The sequence below is a fragment of the Pholis gunnellus genome, assembly GCF_910591455.1.
Source record: "Pholis gunnellus genome assembly, chromosome: 21".
Lineage (NCBI taxonomy): Eukaryota > Metazoa > Chordata > Actinopteri > Perciformes > Pholidae > Pholis > Pholis gunnellus.
In genome coordinates this window covers 9,981,327-10,005,811 of record NC_136548.1, presented here as the reverse complement: position 1 = coordinate 10,005,811, position 24,485 = coordinate 9,981,327, and the positions used below count along the sequence as shown (strand labels likewise).

General features: G+C 42.8%; 4 protein-coding genes across 4 annotated transcripts; all 4 read right to left on the bottom strand.

Moving 5' to 3' along the window:
* Positions 1-983: 983 nt before the first annotated feature.
* On the bottom strand, positions 984-5,311 carry pgap3 (post-GPI attachment to proteins phospholipase 3). The gene is made up of 8 exons (XM_079183110.1): positions 4,912-5,311; positions 4,077-4,174; positions 3,803-3,955; positions 3,619-3,681; positions 3,403-3,464; positions 3,085-3,221; positions 2,651-2,855; positions 984-2,505 (listed from the first exon to the last, which is right to left on the bottom strand). Exons 1-8 carry the CDS (start codon positions 5,183-5,185, stop codon positions 2,442-2,444), a joined length of 1,056 nt encoding a protein of 351 aa, XP_079039236.1. The 5' UTR covers positions 5,186-5,311; the 3' UTR covers positions 984-2,441.
* Positions 5,312-8,104: 2,793 nt separating this feature from the next.
* Positions 8,105-11,593, bottom strand: mylpfb (myosin light chain, phosphorylatable, fast skeletal muscle b). Its single transcript, XM_079182566.1, has 6 exons — positions 11,525-11,593; positions 10,830-10,931; positions 9,551-9,731; positions 9,305-9,383; positions 9,145-9,193; positions 8,105-9,051 (listed from the first exon to the last, which is right to left on the bottom strand). The coding sequence occupies exons 1-6, from the start codon at positions 11,525-11,527 to the stop codon at positions 8,950-8,952; spliced, it is 516 nt and encodes a 171-aa protein (XP_079038692.1). The 5' UTR covers positions 11,528-11,593; the 3' UTR covers positions 8,105-8,949.
* Positions 11,594-13,741: 2,148 nt separating this feature from the next.
* LOC306713512 (sesquipedalian-1-like) lies at positions 13,742-16,581 on the bottom strand. Its single transcript, XM_079183236.1, has 4 exons — positions 16,534-16,581; positions 15,991-16,101; positions 15,204-15,507; positions 13,742-14,375 (listed from the first exon to the last, which is right to left on the bottom strand). The coding sequence occupies exons 2-4, from the start codon at positions 16,069-16,071 to the stop codon at positions 13,945-13,947; spliced, it is 816 nt and encodes a 271-aa protein (XP_079039362.1). The 5' UTR covers positions 16,072-16,101; positions 16,534-16,581; the 3' UTR covers positions 13,742-13,944.
* A 787-nt stretch (positions 16,582-17,368) lies between these two features.
* LOC306713252 (uncharacterized protein) lies at positions 17,369-24,369 on the bottom strand. The gene is made up of 7 exons (XM_079182900.1): positions 24,123-24,369; positions 23,673-23,872; positions 22,729-23,584; positions 21,143-21,206; positions 20,792-20,874; positions 19,196-19,386; positions 17,369-19,018 (listed from the first exon to the last, which is right to left on the bottom strand). Exons 2-7 carry the CDS (start codon positions 23,860-23,862, stop codon positions 18,078-18,080), a joined length of 2,325 nt encoding a protein of 774 aa, XP_079039026.1. The 5' UTR covers positions 23,863-23,872; positions 24,123-24,369; the 3' UTR covers positions 17,369-18,077.
* Between the last annotated feature and the right edge of the window lie 116 nt (positions 24,370-24,485).

Here is a 24,485-nt window from a genome sequence, read left to right as displayed (position 1 = left end):
TACCAACATTTATCATCGCTGGAGAACCAGTAAAACAAGATAATTGCAGAAGAGAATCACGCTCGCAGGATAAAAGGTCTCTAGTAAGGAAATAAACACACTTCATTCATTATCAACAAAGAACACTTTTATTTGTTCCATTTCTTTCAGGGTTTTTTTTGTCAAATATTAGATGTGTGGTGGAGGAAAGTGCACTCAGTAGGAGAGGTGATGGTTCACAGGGCAGCAGGCAGGGGGCAGCAGATGAGTGGGGGAAGAGGAGGGATGTGGTTATCGGTGAGGAAGAAGGAAATAAACGATGATTTACAGAGAAAAACCAGGAAACCTTTGACTTAATATAACAGAAACCAATGACATGATTTAGCAAGTTTTTTAACAGTAGTCAGATCACTTTCAGCTTTCAATAGACTGATTTTGGAATTAATTTATATCAGATTTTGTTGTTCTGGCTTTGTAGAGGGCCACAGACGCCATTCAATGAAGGTCAGTGGTTAATAAACATCACTGCATCTGAGAATATGAACAGTTTGGGCAAATAATAATTAGAATATGCACTATATAATGTTTCTTTTCTTATAAGGCAAGTATCTCTGCCATGATTTCAGGAATCTTTTTGCCACTCAAACCTATGACAACCTCCCCGTGTCTTTCTTTCCCCCATCACAGGCTGTCAGCAAAGCTAAATGTATCCATCGTCTCACACACATTCCCACAGCAAACCTCTAACATGGTGTATATATATAAATAAATATATATATTATACACACACACGCACACACATCAGCAGTTTTGCAAATGGATCCTGAACTCACTCACTCTCTCTCTCTCTCTCTCTCTCTCTCTCTCTCTCTCTCTCTCTCTCTCTCTCTCTCTCTCTCTCTCTCTCTCTCTCTCTCTCTCTCTCTCTCTCTCTCTCTCTCTCTCACACACACACACAGTGATTCGGTTTACGATGGCAAAAACAACACAATGTGGAGTCAAGGCAACGTGTACACAACAAACTGTACTGGTCATTGTTCTCTCACAGAAATACAAAAGCACGGGCAGAATTTCAAAAACAAAAATGCACGTAAATGTACACACACACACACACACACGCGTAAAGTGCACATATGGAAGAGAACCTCTGAGGGATGAAGACATACATGGTATGAATTCAAGAGGCTTTTTTTTTGGTGCCAACTCTGAGAGGAAAACAAAATATTTGATAAAAACAAGCGATATATGCTCACTGACGAGCAGGTTTGGTATGTAAGGCAGACATGGAGTGATGGGGAGTGTTTTTACATGATGGGACAGTTATCTGAGCAACAGCTGGTTGTGTGTGTGTCATTCTGAGGATCATTACAGCAAGAAATGCAATCAAATCCAAATAATAGGCATCAAACAAACACCTAAACACTCATTCACACACACATCACCTAAGCTCAGAATTTATTAGAAACTCTTGATGGAAAAAAAAAAAGCCTCCAGCTTCCTGTTGCAGCTTATTTCTCCTACCTCAGTCATGTTCTCCCTCTCCTCACACTCAAAGGCAATCCAGGTGAATGAAAACAATATTTTCATTTTATGATCATCGGCCATATCCCACCCAATTAAAAAATAAATAAAAATAAAGTAATCAAAGTGAAAAAAAGTCAACAGAATAAAGCACACGAATTGGTCAACGAATTAAAACAAGGAAGGCAGCTGATAAAAATTAAAATAGAAATTATACAGAAGAGTATAAGAGACAAAAGCAGCAGTGGAAACAATGCAGGCACAAAAATACATGTGTGATGGTGAGAAAAAAAACCCCCACAGTCAGCTAGAATGGCCTCCAAACATAACCCCCCCCCCCCCCCCCTCTCTCTCTAGAACAATCCACTGGCAGCACACTTCACGAGGGGCAACTCTCTGTGTCCGCCAGTCCACTTTTAGCACAGATGTACACTGATACATGCCGTACCGAGCGAGGTTATGATGGCCTGGCAAGGGATTTGGTGCCATCTATTGTCAGCCACAGCAAACTGCCACTAAGCGTGACATCCAAGAGAGTAAAATCATCGGTTCATGGGGATTAATTTCAGAAGCACAAGAGGTTTGAAGGAAACAGGATATGAAACCCAATCATCACAGTTTTCTGTGCTAGAACACCAAACCGTTCCCTTCATCCTGTTTTGACGATAAACGGCAAAATTGATGGTAGAGCACAAGGCAAAGTTAAGAGTAAGCATCCATCGTGATGCAAGAAATAGAGAACGTAACACCCCCCCCCCCCAAATAAATACTAAAAATGATAAAAACAAGAGACTTGTAAACATATTCTACTTTGATGGAAGTCAATGTGGTGTCATGCATGTCATCTGGGAGGCTGGGGCTACTTCCGTGTTCGGGTGTCCGGCTGCCCTGATTGGAGACGTGCGACGGTGTAGGCGTGGTGAAGAGGTGATGAGCTCCTCCTACTCGACTTTGACGCCCATCTTCTCTGTGTTTAGTAGGTAGAGGCTGTCGTCTATCAGGAAACTGGAGGGAGAATGAAGTAAGGATCATTTATCTCCATTAATAACACTTTTAAGTCTCTCCTTTCATATAAAGAAGAACATAAATCTTCTTTTCTTTTGCAGATACTGCCTGAAACGCACAAGTCAAAGCACTTGAGGGGACGAACCTGTAGAAGAGGAAGTGCACTGGTATTGTGCTGAGGTGCCACACGGCGTGAGCATCTAGGACCCAGAGCATTGGGGGGAAGTCCAGCAGCTCCAGCAGGGCCAGACCGTGAAGCAGCAGCACCACCAGGCCGCACTTCCACCAGTATGGCAGGGTCCGCCGGTTCTGCCAGCACCAACACAGCCACCACAGGAGGTTCACCATGCCTTTAAAGACAAAAAAACAGGGAATAATGACGTTAGATTAAAGCAATCTTCAGTGCATCAGTTGTGAGAACTTGATGACTGAGGATCTGTAAGTTGTTCTAACTGCAGACTGAATACAAATGTGTAATTAAAAGTACTGGTAAGTATATACAAAAAAGTACAAAGCAGCTACAGAAAAAAATAGCACAACTATCAAAATGAAGTTATGACTCTGGAGCAGCTGCCGTACCGATGGTGACGTTAGCAGCCATGTTGTAGCCGTAGTCGAAACTGACAAAGGTCAAGAAGGACACATGCGAGGTAAAGGCCAGGATGAGCAGGACTCCCACCATGCTGGACACCACAGGTCGCCTCAGACCCAACGTTCTGACAAAGACAGCGTGAACAATGGATTAACAGACAGTGTTACATTTTACATTCACCATAACATAAGAGTCCCAGAAGATGGTTTTGTCTTCCACTTCAGGGACAGAAGCTGCGACCACGTTTGATCTTCTGTGATGGTACAAATGAGAACATTTGTAGGAATACCTGTTTTAAAGCTTACCTGACACAGCATAGGTAGATGGAGTAAAGAATGACCGCTGTTGCACAGAAATAGTCCATTTTCTGAAAGAGAATATCAAAGAGACAAAAAATATAATAAAAAAAGACTTAAATGTTCCTGAAAACATACGGCATCAGTGGCAGCATAAGGCTGTTACTGATTAGCTAAGCAATAGAACACAACATCAGCCTGTGGTCTGTCAGATCAAAGCATTACCTCAGTGAGATAGGTGTCCCGAGTGTGAAAGACTGTGGACCAGAACCAGGCGTTAAGAGAAACCTAAAGAACAACACAGGCACTTGTTAAATACGCTCGGTACATTTTGTCATGAGTGTAAAGACGCAGTAGTATGTGTGTGTGTACGTATTCGTGCCACGTTCTGTCATTCTCTCCTTCTCACCAGAGAGAAGGCGTTGATGGTGTGGTACATGGGGCTCTGGCGTGGCACCGTGCTCCGATAGCGCAGCAGCATGAGGAGGCAAGCCAGACCATTCAGCAGGGAGGCCAGGGCAGAAGCTGGCTCCTCAAAACAGAGGAAGCGCGCAAATGGCCACTATGAGAAAAAAAATATATATTTCATATTTGACTCAAATCGGGTAAAACCAACAACACTGGAGCACTTGTTCTAATATAATCTACCGATGCACACACGGGCCTCTGTAAGAAGCACCAACCTTGCCGTGGAACTGTGGGACAGTGTACCCCTCGGCCTGGTAAAGGCCCACGGTGGTCCACATGCACTGATAGCGGCAATCATCGCGGCACGTCCAACCTGCGACGCGGGACGGAGGAGCACAGGTCAAATCCATCCAAGTTCAAGTCAATGGGTACAAATATTCAACGATAAAACGCATTAAAATACTACCGTATAGAACTGAAGCAATTAGTCAAATGACATTCGTTTTCAAAGGTTGAAGTATTGTTTTGGTTTACTTCTCCAATGTGAGAAATTGCTGTTTTTCTCTGTTTTATATCAATAAGTACATATTTTTGAGAACTGTTGCTTGGGTCTTTACATGTTTTTACTCATTTTATAGTTGATTAATTGAGAAGATAAAATAATGGTTAGTGGCAGCCCTTAAAATGTGCACTCAGCTACAGAGAAGGAGGCACTACTTCTGAGTTTCTTCTAAATGTTGTGTTTTCTCACACTGACTCACTATTCATATGCTAATGATGGACTGAGGGTGGAGTACATACAATACAACATACAATAGGCCTTCTGGGACACCTTGCTCAGGCAGAAAAACTGGCTTTAAACTCTCAACCAGTACCACATGTTTCATGAAACGTCAAAGATGAGACGATATACTGCGTTAAAAGTCACATTGCAGCCATGACTAGATGGATGAGTAAACGCATACATGTTTGCTGTTAGCAAAGACAGTCAATGGGTGAATTTAGCAGGGTGTTATCGCCGAGTATATTAACGTTACTCTGTTTAGAAATATACAGACTAGCAGTTAAGCTAAAGTTAGCTTAAGTTACCTACCAACAACAACAACTCACCTGTGAGCGCCATGTACTGCGGCTGGGCAGACTGGAAGCCCCGTAGCCGAGCTCCGGTGCAGTTGGTCCGGACACATTGCTTCACACAGTCTCGATACACCGGCTCCTTGTCGCCTTGAGAAGACTGTACGGTGGTCACCGACATCAGGAGCAGGACGACAGTGGCCACAGCGGGAAGTCTGACAGATGTGCAGCGGGGCAGCGCTGAGGCCATGGTGGCGGTGGGTCTCGACCCGTGAGGACTCACAAAGGCACGGCGGGACGACGGCGGCATCGATGGCTTACACAGCCGACGGTCCACATTACCAGAGAGCCATTCCTAGTTAGTTGTCACAAACTGGGCCTGAAATATGTTACAGTTACGATGCGTCCACTGTGTTCCCCTGTTCTCTTACCAGGGTCAAGTTTCACACTCACACGTCGTTTCCGGCCGCCATTTCCAAAATAAGACATAAACTGATTTGTTGTCGCTTTTATTTTGAATAACAAAACATCAAGTTATAGCTATAGTATCAGTACTGTTTGGTCTAATATTTCCACTTAGCTTTAAGAAATAGCTCTTGTTTTGCGAGTATACTTATATGCCAAATTCAGTACCGGTATTCAAAATCGACAGATTTGTACCTTTTATTTTGAAGGCAAAACGTTTTGTTTATTATTACTACTTCCTGTTTTGATTTTAGCGTCACCGTGTCACGTGATTCATTGATCTATTGATTTTGTGAATGCGTATAAATACACCAATATATGCTTGTGCGATATAATATATTTTTTGGTTTATTACAGTATAGGATTTTGATACACTTGAAACTTGTGAAAATAGTAAAAATAATAACAAAAACAATAATAACTGGTGATAATAGTAAAAATAACAATAACAACAACAACAATAACAATATAGATAATAATAATATAAAATACAGGTAGAAAAAAATATCAATGTAATTTATGATGTAACATTAAAATGTATACTTTGCCAGTTAAGCAAAAGGAACTGTTTTTTAAATGCCAAGACCATGTGTAACATTAACAGGTGTCTTCCCTGCTGTCGAAAATGTCTCATGCTTTGAATATGCAAGTATTTTCTCACTGTCTGACTTTCCACACTCATTCATCACCAGTCACTTTCCACCGCCTGTCAACATCAGTGTTTTGCAAACGCTAAATAAACAAGCCTTTTAGGTAAATCAAGTGGTTTAAAGCAGAGCTATCACTTACTCCCTTTTGTTTGAACCCGTGAAAACGTATTTCTCATCTGTTTGTGAACCTCAGATATAAAACTGTTTGTCAATCACTATGACTCTAGATGGATATATTGTATGCAGCTACTATAAACATGGTGACATATAAAGTATTTCATTCTCACACTGTATGCTCTGAAAACTGGGGTTGTATAATGTTCATTTGTGCATCCAATTTTTTAGCCAGTCCAGTTTTCCCAGACTGATCAAATGCAGGATGAGTGAAACTGTGCTCCCCATGAAAGTGATGCCCATCACTGGAACCATCACATGACAATACATGTTTCTATCAAAGCTCAGAATATTGCCCACTATCAGAGTAATTACTGGAGGAAAATAGGAAGTAATTGTAATAAGAAGGTTGTTGATGATGATCGTCATAGCCTTCTTCTTCTGGGGGTGGATGTCTTTTCCTCCAAGTGTAGATCTCTTCAGGGTCCAGAGGATGGAGAAGTCACAAAAGCCAATAACAGGGAGAGTCAATGCAAAAAAAAAGACTGGGAGGGGGTCTTTGAAACCCACAGTAGGTCTGACAACAAGATATATTCCAGCAGCAACCGTCACAATCCAAACACCAACGGACATCAGAACCCTGGGAGTCAAACTCTTTCTCGCCCGATAAGTAACAGGATGAACCACAGCCACGTAACAGTCCAGACAGATACATGCTATGAAGAGAGGCCTCCCGCACAAATTGAATGAAAATAAGAAGGAAATAACGTGTTTATACATGGTGTTAGACTCTACGTTTGGTAGAAGAAGGACCAAAAAAAGCCCATCCAAGACAGTGAGATTTGACATGAAGACATCGCTGGGGGTCAATGAGGTTCCTTTTCTTCCTTTCTGAAATATATCCAAAAGTACGACAACAGCTCCAGGAAATCCAAAAGCAGAGGAAACTACAATGAGAAATGACCAGAAGATAGAAACCACCGGGTGGTAGTCACAGATATCAGCTGTTGCATTAGTGATGTTCAGTAACCAAGACATCTGGATTTGTAGTATTGGTAACAAAAAAGCAGCGGAGACCTTTCTTTCACTCTCTTATTAATCAATTGAAGAGCACCCACCTACAGCAACTGAACACTTTAAGCCGACCTCTCGCTGTAAGTAAAATGACAATATGACAGCTGTGTTTGAGCGAGTTCTCTTGATTTGAATAGTGTATGTGCAGCAGTGAATGTTAAAGCTGCCAAGCCACACCACCATCCGTCAAATCTGTCTCACAGACAAACATTTTCCACCCAGATTTGAATTTGTTTTACTGCAAAATCAGGATGGGAAAATGATTACCTCATGACATATTGTACCTCTGGTCAACAAGCGAATGAAATAGAACCTGCGCTGAATGTGTCTTATTTGTTTCCAGCCACAACTGGGGAATAAAAGCAGAAAGTGCACATTAACTTTAGAAAACATGACAATAACAACCACATCTTAAGTCAGGTTATATTAAATTGAATGTTGAATGCCAGCATTTCCATTGCATTTATTTCACCATCAGTTTTCTGTATTGATGGCGATCGCCTTAGGGAGTGAGGGAGGTAGTGATAAGTGACAACAAGCTGTCATTAAAACAGACATTATAAAATTATAAAGTGCCTTGCTCAAGTTTGCAGGAGTTTAATCTAGCAACCATTCTCCTCACCAGGTTATTCTTGTAGTGTTAGGTGTTTCCAATTTTGTGTCCCTCTGTCTTGCACATTTAGAGTAATGAGTTGATACTGAATGTAGAAATGACACATTTGGTATATTTTTTACTTGGGGGATTTTGATCACTTCTCTACATTTTTTTGGTCTCCTTTTAATAGCAGGCTAATCAATCTGAACCTTGACAATGCTTCACCGTGAGCATATTACAGTCAGTGCTCGGCAAGTCCAGGGTCAACCAGCACACAGTATCACCCACGCCCCCACTTAAACCAACAGAGTCAGTGTAATACGAAAGGTAGTGGATTTTTATTTGTACTTCTTTATTCGTTACAGTCAAACACAGTCACAACAGGAGGAAACAGCAGTGAGCGGGAGGAGGAAGAGTCATGAACAAAGACGTTTTACTTTTGTTACTTTCCTTCCTGCTGCCCACTCACCATCTTTCACCATCTCTTTCCCCATTTACAAGATTTTTCACTGCAACTTTTCCCTTTCATCCCGTGTTTGAGAGAAGGAGCGACGTATGTAAGAGTGGGGTAGGCAAACTATTATAGTTCAGTACTCACACTCTTTTACTGTGCACTCCTCCCTATTGTCAAACAAAGGGACAAATCCAAGAAACACTCTAGGTCAGGTTGAGACTAACAGACCACTTGGGTCAGGCTGCTTTACTTGTTTCAAGTAAGTGACTGTGCATGCACCATAGCACCCAAAAGACACTTCTGACTGACCGCTGTAGACTGCATTATAAATACACACTGCATGTACTGTAGGTATGATGCACGCACTGCTGGCCTCAACGCAGAAAGACAGAATGAATGATGGGGGAAAAGAAGGAGAAACAACAGGCCGGGACAGAGATAGAGAGAGTGTTTCGGTGCCACAGGATTATTTGTTATCGAAAATAATCCCGTGTCCCCCTGTTGGTGCTCACACACAAACAACCCACACGGCCTTCATTCCTCTCACTGAGTATCTCAATAAACGAGACAAGTCTTTTTGTAGTGAGCTGGCAAGCGGAAAGAGCGGGCCGGGAGCGCGGAAGTGTGCAAGGAAGCCGCGTGGTCGGAGAGGAGGGGATTGGGTAGATGGCGGGTCGAGTGCGGGGTTTTAACGTCGGTAGAGATCTTGAGAGGGGTGGATTTTACTCCTCCTTCTCCTCCCCGTGTGTGATGACGTAGCAGATGCTCTTGTAGTCCACATTTCCAGCCACATCAGGGGGGAAAGCAGCCCACAGGTTGGTCATCTGCATGGGAGAGAGGTTAAAGACATGGCTTACAACCCTGAGCAACTGAAGACAGAATGGATATATGGGCGAGACAAAGACGGTTTAGCTCACCTCCTCAGCGGTGAACCTGTCGCACTGGGTGGTCAGGAGCTCCTCAAGGCTGGAGAGGGAAAACGGAGAAACATACGTCAGATGGTCTATCTCGATTCAAGATCACCACAAAGAGCGAAGGCTGTTGTGATAGACGGTAAGTCAAAAGTAAAGCCCTTACAATTCCTTCTTGATAGAGCCAGTGGCCTCAGGGTCCAGGACCTTGAAAGCGGTCACGATAACGTCCTCGGGGTCAGCACCTAAAAGTAAAAGCAGCCAATTAGTCTCAACTATAATAATAATAATAATCACGTATTAATCCTGAACTATATGAAGCATCTAATGTGGGGGAACTGCACGAAATGAGACAAAAGGTGACACAAGGTTATGTTGTCTTGAGCTGCGTGAGTGTCATGCGTCAACACACCCTTCAGCTTCTCGCCGAACATGGTCAGGAAGACGGTGAAGTTGATGGGGCCGCTGGCCTCCTTCACCATGGCCTCCAGCTCCTCATTCTTCACATTCAGTTGGCCCATGGTGGCCAGCACGTCCCTGAGATCGTCCTTGCTGATGATGCCATCTCTGTTCTGGTCGATGATTGTGAAAGCCTGACCGGGGACAATGAAGTAAGACGAGAGAGGTTAGTCAGTAAATAAAAATGTAGTTGATTTGTCGGGGGGCTGCGCCGCCCACCTCCTCTGAATGTCATCTCCTCAGGTGACATTCAGAAGCCATCGGACTATAAACTACAACAAATTAAAGCAGTGGAAATTGAGATCCTCACATTTCTCACAAGTCCTGGTCATATGACTTGCTCATGATGATTGTTTGCGTGGTACAGCCTGCCAACATAAACGTGTAAATGCGGAGGCGTTCTCCACCTCGAGTCCCACATAGCTGGGCGTAGCACCCAGTGAAACCAAAGATGGCATTGCAAACCTTTTGGGACTTGGCAGCTGCTCGACCACTTGTCTTTCTAAGGTGTTAAAATGGTCTCGGAATGTGAGACAAGCCCATTGCGACATTTAAGGAGAAGGTATTGATTACAGCTGTCACGCCCCCCCTCCCCTTTCTTTTTTTGCCTTGTGACTAAATCTGATGACCCTGTCCCCAATGTTATTCCAGCTACTGTCGCCAATGCATTCTCTTTTCTTTATACCTGTATACTAAGGGAGAGACCCCTCGTCATCTAATAACAACAGCAATGTTCAAGTTGAGGAAGGTACAAAATGATTGAATATTAAGAAAAACGTTCTTGAGGTACCAACAAAACATTTGTTTTCCTATTTCTCTTCCCTAAACGTAGACTAAAATTTAGGATCTCAAATGTTTTCTTGTTCTTTCTACTTTGAGCCTCTCTTTCCTGCTTTGGCTAATATTACTGTCCACCAGCTGTTGGGCGGCATTCCAGTGGGGTCACAGAGCAAGTCTTTGGAGATCAGAGGAGGATTACTGAGCTACCCTGATGGAGAGGTAGCTGCTGTCATCGGAAAAACTCAGATTTAACGTCCTGTCATGCTGACGGGGACATTCATGCTTCCATGCAGCCACCTGAGGAGGTCTATAGCTGCAGAGGTCAAATGATACACGCAGTCATGGCAGTGGACAATATGTCCCTTTTCTCACATGGCCCAGAAAGACCTCAATTTGTACTGCTGGAAAACTTTAGCTTTGAAGTACGAGATGAAGAATGGAGAAAACGTTACCTCCTTGTACTCCTGGATCTGGCTCTGCTCAAACATGGAGAACACATTGGAGGATCCACCCTCTCCCTGCTGCTGCTGCCTCCTCTTGGCCTTCTTGGGTGCCTGGGAAATGAAATGGTAAAATACACTTTAAAACATACAAAACATCAATCAAACAGACTTCACTTATAAGATGCAGTGATCCTGGCTAAGTCGAAGCGAAAGAAAAACAAATAAGACGGCTGTTAGGCATGAGAGGTCAAAAACAAAAAGGACGCAAAGGGGTCCTAAATTGCTTGTTTCAGTAACTTCTCCATCCGTATTGTGGCTAAGATCAATGAAAGGATGCTCAAAAAGTGTAATTAAATCACTGTATCTGGCGGCGTTTGCCAAATTGCCAAACTGCCAAATAAATCACCTATTTTCATCCCAATAGTTTGGGATTTGAATCTATCACCCAATTTAGAGTCAAGTAAAATATAATGGTTTTGGGGACTACTATAATAAGCCACTGATCCCGCCAAATTTTTTTTTTTAGTAATTCATCACGGTTAAGGTTTGAGATGTTTAGCTCAAACCAGCAGATAAAGATACGACTGGGTCCAAATCCACAGTTTGGGAGAGACTGTTTCGTGGTCTGTTGGTAATCCAGATAGCAAATGTATCAGTGATGCTTTCATCTCATCAAAGATCCTAGAGGACATGGCCACACTCACCATCTCTCAAGTATTTTGGGGTTGTTGGTGGTCAAGAAGAGAAGCCTACGCCAAGCTGGTGGAACTGACATGTAACCACTGTCTCATAGGGGCCTTATATACTAGCCCACGGGGGGCTAACTTTAGCCACACCATCAGGTTTGGCAGGAGCTTAGGGAAAGTAAGAGAAAAGGGGAGGAGTGAAGAGGTGGCGGGACAGATCTGCTTACCGATGCTCCAAAATAGGCCCCAGGAGTCTTGGAATGAGGTGAATTCAATGCCAACACGCAGTCCCGACTTTGGTGTCATCTGTGGACTAATATGGCCAAACTGATAGAACATACTGATCTGTCTCTGTACCCTTCTTCTTCTTCCTCTTGGCACACTGAGGGTCTTTGTTGTGGCTATTTTTGTTTCCTTTATATCCACCGTGAGAGAACAAAACCCAGCGTATGATGACAAGCTGCTGCTGCTCTACTTCCTTGATACACACACTCGTATGGGATTAGCAGCAATTAACAGACTCAAGCTGCTCAAGGTGCCAACATGTGTTTGCACTTGACATATCCTGAAGTCATCACCTGACTACATGATAGATTTGGTCTGAGGTTGGTGCCCGCTACCGGATCAGTCATGGCCAGTCGGGTTTATAAACAGTATTGAAACCTGAAAACAGTTGGCTGATGGATATTGGTCTTGCTCCAGCAATGACACGCGACTACTGGGCCTCTTCAGACACTGACCTTGCATCAATGAGAAATGTAAACAGTCCTTTTAATACCGACACTGGCGGCAGGAAATACTTTCAAGTTCTGTTTGCTTTAAAAAAAGTTTCTAAAAAAAGCTAAAGACAGCCTGCTGGTTTATTTTTCATGTTGCTTTGTGTCTGCTAGAGGTGAACAATGCCAGAAACCTTTAAAAAAATAAAGAAAAAGTTCAGAACAAGAATTCTGTTTCATAGCACATGTATGAGAAATTCTCAATTATTGAGTCTCTCTCTGTAGGAGGGCCTGTTCATGTCTGTTTCTGTGACAATAAGTCACATGTGTGATGGGAAACAACAAATGATGATTGGACTGAATAAGCAGCTTTGGGTGCACTAATTTGGGGTGCTCCTGGAGGTTCCCAGTATAGTTGCTTTCGAACAGCAGGACAGTAGCCCACCCACTTAACTCCATATATGAGCTCCATAAGACTGCCATCAATCACATGTATGTATTGGGATCCAGCAGAAGTGTGAACCGATACTTTGGGACCAATTTGCCAGGTTTTTTTTGTGGATTTAATCTGATCCTAGATCCTGCCACTGATTATTACAAATCCGAGATCATTATTTGCAGAGAAGGAAGCAAAAGTTAAATCCTAAGTGAAGAAGGTCGCGGACAGCAGAGCAGACGCTTCAAGTATGGGCTTGAAGGTGACAGAGGGCGAAAGACACCAAGCTCTGTGAAAGACCATAAAACAAGACAGCTGTAGAGACTGAAATAGCGCTGCCTCCCCCCACCATTCTCTTTCTCAGCCATTTTGATTCTCTACTAAAATTCGACAGACTTCGCCCTTCTTGGCCAGCTTTGGCCCCATACAAAGCTGTCCCCGTCCTTTTTTTACCCACACAGAACTTTAATTCACTGGCATACAGACAACTTGGGTAATTGAGTGATCAATAACACTCTACTGATTAACAGGGCTCGGTATCAAACCTCACTTTGGTATGAAAAGCAAGCAATCAACAAAGCTGGCATCAAACGTCTCGTTATCCTGTTTATTTATCATTTGATCAGTCAGGCCCTGATTCAAAATCATCATTTGGAAAATGTCTGACCATTTTATTTTGGCTTCTTGTACAGCTGTTTGTGTTTGTGACAACATTGAACATTTGCTAAATGAAAACAAGGCTTTTGTAGAGAGCCATGGCTATATATCATAAAGGTTTCAGAAAAAGTATCATTCAGGTGTCCGTACAGAAACTCAAGTCAAATTTGAGGAAATGTATTAAACTATTTCATTTCATGTAACGATTTTCCTTTTCTTTATTTCTGCAATCATGGAACATAAAACTTGTCAGGTATTTTCATTTCCTTTAATGATACCCAGCCCGACTGAGTTAATAGATCTATGGTGGACCAGATGGAATATGTAGAGTACAGAAAGATCAGTTAGATAGCGGCCAAGTCTGCGGTTGGTGTTAGTGTCTTTGAAAACATGGCGTGTGACCTGTTTTTAAAAGTTCACTTGGAGAAATCTCTGCAAGATCAAGGAAAAAAGATCCATAGAGCAGTAAAAAATAAGCAGAAAATAAACAGTGGGCTCTCGAACAAATATACACAAATAAATCTCAACAATAACTGTTGTAGTTCTAATTCCTATATACATAATACTGTAGCTTTGCAAGGCAACCACAGGTATTGAATTTAAGGTTTAGATGCCGTTTAATTTTACACTTATCCAAAATCGATTAAGTTTTCACCCTGAACGTCATTGCCTTGTCCCCTCTTCGACCAATCAGCAATCAGTTCCTTCACCTCTTTTCCAAAATCTTCATGCAACTTGGTAAAGTCCTCCTTGGTGCCTAAACAGAACCCTGACCAGTCCCCCAAAGGCAGAGCAGGAGTGTTAACAGGCACAACATTGGCGCTCCTCTTGGGCCAAAGTTTGGGCGATCTCTTAGTGGCTGACTTGGACGAAATGGTCGTGGGTTGAAGCAACTGATTGGAGCTCAGGCTGGGTCCTGCCCCCACACCTGCTGCTGGATACGAAGGTAGCGATGCAGACAGTGTGCTGGGATGGGCTGCAGGATATCCCGCTTCTGCTGTGCTGAAATTTGGCATGATGAACGGGTTGGCTGGTTCACTGGAGAACTCCGCTACTGCGTCTGAGGAAAAGAGAGAATGAGACAAACAGAGAAATGCATAAATAACAGCTGACGTTACATTAACAGAGAGGCTAAAGCTGCCTACCCTCTTTTGTTTTCTTGTATTTTAGAGTAACCACTTAATTTAGCAAGGCTGCAAAATCAGAGGATAGGAAGTGGAAGTAACACTTTAACTATGACCAGCATCACTCTTGGCACACTTGGCACCAAAATGTCTCTTTCTGAACTTAAACGTAAGGTTGAGCCGGAGCCCAAGACGGTTTCAAGAACGGTGGAAAGCTGATCATTCTTCCGAGGCCTTTAATGAGACTGCTACCTGTCTTATTCCTGCCCCCCCCAAAAAGATCTCCCTAATACATTAAACATAAAAAGTTATGCCATTAATTACCTGAATTACATATTAATCACTACATACTGTAGATGCATACACCTGTATTATAGAATCGTTGACTTACCATCAGAGTTCATTTATACCTTACAATTACAATCAAATACAACAAAACGACAAACTACACCCTCAAAAACTATGACAAAGTTGAAATAACCCCTTTTTAATACAATTTTAAAAAATGTAGATTGCTCCAACCTGGACTCAATGTGTTCACAATGTCTGCGACAGACTGACGTTATGAGATTATGACGTCTGCCTGTACTATGTGCCATGATGTGCATGGCATGTGATGTAAACAGCGAGGCCTCACACAGCTGCTCTCTGGAACAAAGGCAGCTCCCCCCCCCCCCCCCCCCACACACACACACACACACACACACACACACACACACACACACACAGACAGGAGGAGACACTCCAGCCTGTCTGTGTCTCACCTCTGTACTTCTTCTCCATGTCCATCACCAGCAGGGCCAGGTAGCTGTGGTTGGCCGACAGCAGGGCTTTGATCCAGCTCTCCTGACTGGCCTGGTCCTCGGCAGCAAACTTGTACGTCCGCAGTCCCGGCTCGCTCCACACCAGCGAGAAGGCGAACTGCTCCTCGGACTCACACAGCTGGACGGTGCAGCCCTCCAGAACAATCACTCCTGTCACGTCCCGGTCAGCCGGCCGGTCCTTGTAGAAGAGGAGGTTCCCCTTCAGCACGCACCAGCGCTTCTGATAGGAAGTCTTTATCTCGCCCTGTGTGTGACAATTGCACCAACTGTGGTTTAGTCACCCATGTACAAATGACTAATTTACTCAACTTCTTGCACAAGAGTTGGTGGTGAAATAAGTTTTATGAAATACAGCAAAAAGGGAAGTGACATTTTTGTTGTTTTTGTTTGTTTCTATGCTTAGAAATTCAAAATATTAGTCATTATTTTGAAAGCTGTATGGATTAACGGCCTTCAATTCAAGGTACCTCTATTCAATTTCATGTACTTGTATGTGCCCGATAATGATTAATTATAGCGTTGTAATATTTGAATCCAAATCCTTTGTTTTGAAGGCTGCCTGTCAATAAAGTTATACAGATGGTGTTTCAAATATTACAGGTAACGTTGTTATTGCTGAGTGAACCTCAATTCCCTTTTGTTAATTATTAAAAAGGCAAAAATAAAAACACGTGGGCTGAATCCTCTTAAATTTGGATATTATGATGTTGTTATTATGTTTCCCTACCTTCTTGGATAGGTACCCTTCTTTGTCCACCTGTGAGCTGCAAGATTCAAAATAGGTGACAATTTTTTCATGAATCTTCATTTCTACATCACAGGCTGCTTTCACCTGAACCTGCAACATAGACGAAACAACAACACTTTACCCTGGGCTACTGACCCATGTATTACTAATGATGTCTGTTTATGGAGAACTAATAACGAGCATGATAATTCACACAGTTAAGCTCGTGTCTGTGGGCCAAATACGTCTCCAGTGTTGCAATAAGGAAATGCTCCACATCCACCGATGTAACACGTATAAACACTAGACAACAAGGCGACACCGCTTATTATCGTTAATACACGGAAACATGCCAAACGGACCGCCATTAATATCTCGCCTACTGTTTTTAATGCGGTAACGTCTTTAACCGTCCGTGTTGCCGTCTGTTACCCGTTAACACGTGATTCGTGAATTTCGGTTTCCGTTTGTAAAACGTTTACAAGCTATACATTTCAGAGAAAGTGACTATTTCTCTCCCCCACATGGTTCTTTATTACTCACCTTTCAGAAGTGTGCAATGTTGTTTGAGGTTCCTCCTCTGGGTGTGTGTCAATCACTTCCTGGTGGACAAGGTGAGCGCAGCTCCACGTCAGCTGTGGGCTGAAGTCAACCATAGAGGAACTTACTTTATCCTAAAGACAATGTTTTATGATGAAAAGCATTCAAAAATAATGTAGCCTATGTTTCACTGTCATTACACCAATCACTGTATCCACACATGTCCTTTCCAGAGGGATTTGCATTAGACAAATAGCTTAAATTAACATGTACAAGTATCTGCTAAACCGGTCTGGCATGGTGGTCCCGGACTTCCATGGGCCCCATTAGTGGCTGTCAGTATCTGAATCTCAGTATCTGCATCAATTGGTTTAGTAGATTTGATTTATTAAGTCGTTAGAACATTTGAACCAGGAGACAACTAAAACAGGTTCTGCATTATCAGGTCATTTTGTGGCTAGCATTGGGATGAAATAACATGTTGGGATTTTTTATTGCATTTATTTCCTATTATTTGTTATAGGAGCCGTGTACAATATAAAGTATAAATGATATAATGAAGCTGCCATGTGTAGCTACTCTGTTGTGTGCGTTGTACTGCATGGATAATTTACATACACAATGCACAGTAGACGGCAGTAGGGACAAATAAATAACTAATAAATAACTACAATAAAATCACTAATATCTGGTGTGTGAAGTCAAGTGGGTGCATGTGATCATTTCTCACACATTCCAGCTGTACGACATTATTTGAGGTATTCATCACAAACAGCCACAGGGGTGTAAGGCGATGTTTGTCTAAAGAACAGACGCTCACTTGGCCCTTTGTGGTGGTAATAAATTAATTTATTGTTTTGCAAACTCTATTTTCCTGGCTTTTATCACTAATAACAAATAAAAATTGCAATAAATATATCTAGCATACAGCAAGCTTCAATCAGTCTGGAAAATCAGGCAATTTCAATCACAATCATGCTATCCAGCTATCCATTTACTCAAATACGTAAATGGAAGATGTGTTACACGATATAACACACCGTACAATGTTTCAACCCGCTCTTTAGACCAAGGGCTCAATGAATTTAAATCAATAATAGTTGTTTCAGCAAAGTAGAGATGCACTAATTTTTTACTTTTAAAATGTTAATATCTTAAGTTTGCCACATTACTGATAATGTTATGCATTGTAAAACAAATAAGATGACATTTAAAGTTGCTAAATAAAATGTGCAATTTACTCATGCCCATCTTAAAAGCCCTTTCTATGAGGTGAAATTCCATAATTGACCAAATTGTGTTAGCTAACAATATTAGAGAGATATCAATGTATGTACCGATAGTATCAGTGCATCTCTATCTGTAAAGCTTCAGCCTCTTTGGTTAAATGATTACACTCTACGGCCCTTGTTGTAACAAGCACACAACTGGCTACACACCAGAACAGCAAGTAACTCATTGTAACACACTACAGTTCCAAAAGAGTTACAAGAGACTAGCATTTGAAGATGTTCTGTAGTAGATTTGCAGTCAGTCTAGCATAACAATCATTGCTGTTGCTCCCTCCACACTTGCTGCAACTGTAAAATCTCTCCAACGTGGATCTTCTTATGTCTTTTCAGGTTCTCCCCCCGACTGAAGCTCTTTCCGCACTGGCTGCAGTAGTACGGTTTCTCCCCTGTGTGGACCCTCTTGTGTTTTTTCAGGTCTCCCGCCTGACTGAAGCGTCTCCCACACTGGACGCAGCCGTACGGCTTCTCTCCTGTATGACAGCGTTGGTGGATCCTCAGGTTCCCGAGCCGGCTGAACGTCTTTCCACACACGACACACACGTGTGAGTCATCTCCCCGGAAGTGCTCCATCCGGCTCTTTCTCCCATCAAATGCAGCCCTGTGGGTCTTTGCAAAGCCATGCCTTCTAGACAGGGCATGTTTTGAGTGGACAAAGACGCGCTCGTAAGGCTCGCCATCAACTTGTGACCCGTGCGTCTCAGCAGAGTTCTGACGAGAAGAGTTGCAGCTTAAATCTACGCATCCGCCATATTGCTGTTGAAGAGACGGCGGTTCTGACGCCGTGCAGTCTGTCAGTTCGAACTCTCTTTTGATAATCGCCAGGTTCACCCCGAGTGAGGCGCTCGAGTGAGAGGCGCACGCGTCATTGGGTGAGACGGCACTGATCTCTGTGTCCGCACTGTGTGCTGTGTGGACCGTCATTGCATCCTCGATAATGTGTGTCGTCACCTCTGGTTGTGCTGTGCAATGTTCTGTTGTTTGTGCGGAGTTGCACTCCGCTTGTGGTTCCGTGTTATTGTAGCTCTCCTGTGGTTTCAACTCCTGCTTCACGTCATGGTCAGGTTTGTGGCTGCTTGGCTGGTTTTGCTCGGCGAGAGGGAGGTCCAGGTCCTGCGTCAAAGCGAGCATCCAATCCTGCTCTTGGCTCTGCGCGTCTTCTTTCTCTTCAGGTAACGGACTACTGGTAGGTAGAACAGCTGTGAAATCAAGATTGAAAGAAGAAATTCTTATATTTGAATAAGGAACTCATGAACAACACAACCGTGACCCGATCCCGGATAAGCGGAAGACGATGGATGGATGAATAACACACTTCAACCAGGATAGGAGAGTAGCATTATCTATGACTCAAGGGAATTACACTCGTTACCCACCTATGCTCGATCTTGTTATCTTGTCCTGAAGCTCCTGGAGCCTTCTCTTTAGACTCTCGTTCTCTCTCTGTGTTCTGGCAGTTTTCTCCTGGTACTCTGACACCGTCTCCTTCACCGCCCCCAGCACCTCATGCACCGCCTCAGTCAGTAGCTTGGCCACTCGAGCATTCAGGCGTTCAAGTTTAGACATCCTGAAATAAAAAACGACACTTGGGGTTAAGAAATGACTGTGGACTGCTTGTGCAAGATCCTCTGCAAATAGAGACATACGTACACAACTCTTATTGCATAATCCTGTGTGACAGCACTACTTCCTATTGTTCCTATTCACAAACTGATCACAACCTGCCCTGTCGTGTTTAACAGGGGACATGCATTAATAATGTAATATGAATAAAACTACTTGTCTAGGCAAAGAGAGTTACATGTGTTTAAATATACATCCAAATCCTAAATCTAGAGTATTAGCATTGTTATGCCAATGGAGTTTCCAACATTTCCATGTTACTCTTGACCTTAAACGTTTTCATTGATAATCTGATATTCTGGTGGTGATTTAAACACACCAGGGTGAGCCTGTGAGGTACTGGCTGCAGTCATTCTGCCTGTTTTAAGTTTTTTTGCAATGGGGCTGTACATGAATCAAGTAACATGTTTGCTAAGTACCACACTCGGCATCTCCGCTGAGAGGTAATGTTATGTTCAAGCCAGGCGGTTTATATGTCACTAACATCAGAGCAAACGTATAACAAACACGTGTTGAATGACCGCTACTGTCAGTCCGCTAGCTAACGTTAAGCATGTTCAGAGTTGCTGTACCTGCAAGCTAGCTTAGTCGTGAAGTCAGCAGCAACACTGTAACGTGGGTAGCTAACGTTAGCTACATTAGCTAGCTAACTCGGTGCGTTATCCCCTTTAAGACGTTAAACAAACGCGTCATGTGGTTACTGTGTTAGCAAGACTTTTCAGTAAGTTTCAGCCAACTTGGCTGGTAAAAAAAACAGTTTAAGAAAAAACTGGAAACGATAAAGCAAAACACAAATCGGAACGTAACATAACAACTCGCGACCCCCGGAAGAAGAACCTCAATTACATCTGCTCTGTGAATCGGGTGGTTTTCAAAATAAAAGTGCGTGTTTGATACATTTATGAGTTTGCATATCTATGTAAATATTACATATATCTTTATGCACTTGACATCTGACCTCAAACTCGAGCAGTTGTCCTTCCCTCCTACTGAAATATTCTGTTGCATCAAATAAAATGGGAGACTTTGTTGTCCTGTTATTTTATACGGCTAACAACTTAAAATGGCCAACCTCCATGCTTAGAAGTATCCAAAACTGTATTTTTTTACCCATCATTAAAATAAATAAATAAATATACAAGTGCTAAAGTAAAAATAAAACATTTAATGATAACACAGTGTGTCAGTTACATATTTATATCTAGTTGGATACTTCTGTTGCCTCCTAAGATGCATACATGATAGCACATCCACAAGCACATAAAGCTGCTCAGAAATATATAGAAATACACTGAAAAGATTAACTTAACCACATCAAAATACAATATTAATATGCAAATTTAACTTACAAGAGTACACAGGGTTTCTTGGTGGTGGCTGAATGACTGAGAAAGCCATGCACAGCCTCTTCAAACGCCTCATCCAGTACATGCTGGTTGATTGAAGCGCACTCAAGATATTTCACAGCCTAAAGGTGCTTTGCCATCGTTGTTCCCTGTTGCTTGGTGACAGGGGTCTGATTCTGCTTTCCCAGTTTCTCCTGATCATCATATAGGTCACATTAGGGCAATTGTGTTTAACCTCTGGATGCCCGTTTGTGCTTTACATTCTCACAAGATGTTCGTGTCATAGAAACCTGGTATGTACTCCTCAGGAAAGATCTTTTTGATGTAGGTGAAGAGTAAGTAGGTATTTCCTACTCCACTGTCTCCAACAACCACGCACTTGACACTCTGCATCATGACAACTTCGCCTCCAGAAATTCTGGAACAGAAAACTTGATTCAGCATACCACAGAGGTTTCAAATGAAATTGATTTGTATTTCAATTTCACACTTCAACATCTGCCCACATTCAACAGACTGTTAAAAAAAACTTCTAATATTATTGCAGTGTCTGATCAAGATAATGGTGAACTGGGTTTGATCTGTGTTTTTCAGGCTCAAACTGAAATACAAACGGAATCAAAAAGCCAGCCACAGGACAGTATGTAATAATAACTTATATTTATTTTATTGTTTATTTGTGACCAATAATAGAAACAGAACCAATATCAAACAGAATAAACATAAAGATCAAACTTACTTATCAAATATGTTGTATCACAGTCTTCTGGCAGTGTGTTTTACAGCTTGTCTATGAGAAAATGTAAATAATCTATGTAGTAGGAGGTGACATATCTGGTTAAGTATGCCGTTCTTTGAACGCAGCATCAAGCTTAAGACAAGATACGCCTTTGTTGTGAAGGAAAGGGAAGTAATCCGGAAATGTTGGGATTGGGCAACACCTTCAACGTGTTGGCAAAGATGCTTCATCATCCCCTTTTGAAAAGTGATGCCATGAGGTGCTGCAATGTTATTCCCTTTACCTGACAGGGCTAGGCGTGCAGATAACTGTTCAACTGGAAACTCAATTAAATCTCAACAAGTTAAATACTATGAATGCATCATGCAAGCTGAACACAGTTAATAGAACAACATTTCTGCAATGTAAAGCAATTCAGTAGCCAATGTTGGTCTGCAACAGATAGGGCAGATACATAGACAGAAACAATAGATTAAAAAAACTCTTACGAGCCCCAATGAGATGATAAGAATACACAACTTTGACAGGCTATAACTTCACCTCTGCTGGAAGCCTCAAAGGCCAGCCTAGTCTTGGTAGTTGGTGCTTCCACTTCGCCCACGATGGACCTGTATATTTTGTTGGGGATGTATTGTTTAACAGCCTTGTTTAACAGTCAGATATCAATAATTCATGATTCATATACTTTCCATGCTGATATGGATTCTCTAAAGGCAGGATTTACTATTGAATTACACAACTGCATGACATCACTCTCGAGACTGTAATTCATTTCACTACTGACAACTAATCAGTCCTGAGAAAGATCAACTTTAAACTCGAAGTTCAATGTTTTTCCAACGCACTGACTCACGCTGTGAAGTTTTACCCAGCAGGCTACAATTTGCTCACCGCTCTGCTGCTTTAAAGTTTTCAAGTTGACACACAATGTACGATTTATTTGGGGTGGGATTCAGGTTGTGTCGGATCACTGTACCAAATAGGTTTATTTGATTTGGAAATTGGGAAAATAGGCTCGTATGGCAGAAACAGAATTATTAGACTGTGCTTGATACTTGGAACTGTAACCATAACGGATAACTTGACATTGAACGTTAAGAATACAGCACCTTTCATCAATCCATCTGTAGCTTACAAACAGGCAGCCCTTTCACTGTCCAGCAATAATATTAAAGAGAACGTCTGGATACAGCAGCCTCACAGATGAGTTTGCTGGTGTTTCTTCATGTTGCTTGAGTGACTAAAACTTTTTCCACAATGAGTGCAGCCAAAGGGCTTCTCCCCGGTGTGGTAGCGCAGGTGCACTGTCAGGTAGCCCGACTGACTGAAGCGCTTCCCGCACACCGAGCAGCAGTACGGCTTCTCCCCCGTGTGCACCCTGTTGTGTTTCTTGTAGTCTCCTGCGTGCCTGAAGGTGCGACCGCAGAGCGAGCAGCAGTAGTGCTTTCTGACGTTTCTCGGGAACGCTCTCGAGCCCGAGGCGCCCGCTTTCGTGTTTGCTTGAGCGGTGTGTGGTTTTTCTGCTCCGGCGCTGCTGGTGTCGTTGTGTCTTTGGGACAGCGGCTCCTCGGCCAGCCTGAAGACGACCCCCGACTCGTTGTAGAGTCCAGAATGAGCTCGAGGAGGTTCTGGGTTTGGTCTGTGTGAGGGTGTGGCGCTTGTACCATCATACAAATAATGTGTGGTGCGCATGGCTCCTTCGTCCGACACAGGCTCTACTTTCATTTTGTGACCGTGTTCAGACATTGTGACCGCGGTGATGGAGCCCACGTGGTTGGGAATTGACAGTCCCTTCTCAGACTCTGTCTTAAGAGCCGTTGGATTGTTCAAGTCATCCCCACCTAGATGCGGTCCTGTCGTAGGGGAGAGACAGGAAGTGGCTAATGATGTGATGGATGCTTCACAGTCAAGGTGTTCGAATGAATACGAGGGACAGATCACTGCAGTGTCCTTAGCAGAGCGGATGAGTTCAACGTCCTCTTCCTTCTGTTTCTGCTCCATCAGACGCAGCTCTGCCTCATCCTGCTGGGATGCACGGGACGTTTGTGCCACAACTCCTGCGTGACAACAAAGACGGCAAAGCACAAAAGAGAGAAATTGAAAGAAAAATTGAAATCAATATTTCTGGACACAATTGTCTCTTACCATTGCGTCCCAGTTGTAACTTGTCCTGCAGCTCCTGCAGCCTCCTCTTCAGACTCTGGTTCTCTCTCTGCGTCCTCGTGGTCTTCTCCTGGTACTCCGACACAGTCTCTTTCACCACCTCCAGAACCTCCTGCACAGCCTTACACAGCAGCTTCTCCACTCGGGCATTCAGACGTTCAATTTTGGACATCTTTATTTAGCTGATTAGTCGGAACAAAAAGAGAATACGAGTCGATGCGAGTGTGCATTTCATAGATATTTTTGCAGGAAACTTTCTATCAGTATTACAGATGTATACCAACTATCAAATGCTCATTTATTAAGATACCATAGACGACAGCTATAACTGCAACGATACAGATTCATCACCGTTAGCGCAAATGCATATACAAAAAAACCATCTCAATGGGCTAAAACAGTAGTACCTTAACTAAATAAAAAGCAGCATACCTTGAACCCAATGCAATTCCGTTAAATAACGTCGCAGTCGTTGATGAAACCCAGATTATCTAGTGGTGATCCAGATGAAAACGCTCATTGTTTACAACATTCGCGCAGATATTCGCAATTAGGTTGCAGAATCCTATCTCGGGACGTGGCGGACCGGGAGTCCGTTTGGCATACAGCCTTTCAAGGAGATAAACGCAGTCGGATTATAAAATGGTTTTAGCGTATAAATATCCCTAAACATTCGGGTGTCCTGTGCACCAAACAATACCAAACACACCATCTCCTTCCTGGCTTTTTAAGGCGACTGGCATCTAACGTGAATTGCGTTGCTGCCACCTAGTGGTGAGTGCGCGAACACATCCT

What these genes read in the sequence shown, in the direction of transcription:
- LOC306713252 (XM_079182900.1), bottom strand. Translation starts at nt 23,862, where the DNA reads ATGTCCAAAATTGAACGTCTGAATGCCCGAGTGGAGAAGCTGCTGTGT. An exon ending in AAGAAACCCTGTGTACTCTT is followed by an intron (nt 19,387 to 20,791) that starts GTAAGTTAAATT and finishes TTTTTATTTCAG; the next exon opens with GATGTCTAAACTTGAACGCC. An exon ending in GATAACAAGATCGAGCATAG is followed by an intron (nt 19,019 to 19,195) that starts GTGGGTAACGAG and finishes TTGATTTCACAG; the next exon opens with CTGTTCTACCTACCAGTAGT.
- pgap3 (XM_079183110.1), bottom strand. Translation starts at nt 5,185, where the DNA reads ATGCCGCCGTCGTCCCGCCGTGCCTTTGTGAGTCCTCACGGGTCGAGA. An exon ending in GCAGTACATGGCGCTCACAG is followed by an intron (nt 4,175 to 4,911) that starts GTGAGTTGTTGT and finishes CCCGCGTCGCAG; the next exon opens with GTTGGACGTGCCGCGATGAT. An exon ending in GGCTGCTAACGTCACCATCG is followed by an intron (nt 2,856 to 3,084) that starts GTACGGCAGCTG and finishes TTGTCTTTAAAG; the next exon opens with GCATGGTGAACCTCCTGTGG.
- LOC306713512 (XM_079183236.1), bottom strand. Translation starts at nt 16,071, where the DNA reads ATGAAGATTCATGAAAAAATTGTCACCTATTTTGAATCTTGCAGCTCA. An exon ending in AAGGGTACCTATCCAAGAAG is followed by an intron (nt 15,508 to 15,990) that starts GTAGGGAAACAT and finishes TGTCACACACAG; the next exon opens with GGCGAGATAAAGACTTCCTA. An exon ending in CATGGAGAAGAAGTACAGAG is followed by an intron (nt 14,376 to 15,203) that starts GTGAGACACAGA and finishes TCTTTTCCTCAG; the next exon opens with ACGCAGTAGCGGAGTTCTCC.
- mylpfb (XM_079182566.1), bottom strand. An exon ending in GGCTCTATCAAGAAGGAATT is followed by an intron (nt 9,194 to 9,304) that starts GTAAGGGCTTTA and finishes TTCCCTCTCCAG; the next exon opens with CCTTGAGGAGCTCCTGACCA. An exon ending in ACAGGTTCACCGCTGAGGAG is followed by an intron (nt 9,052 to 9,144) that starts GTGAGCTAAACC and finishes TCTCCCATGCAG; the next exon opens with ATGACCAACCTGTGGGCTGC.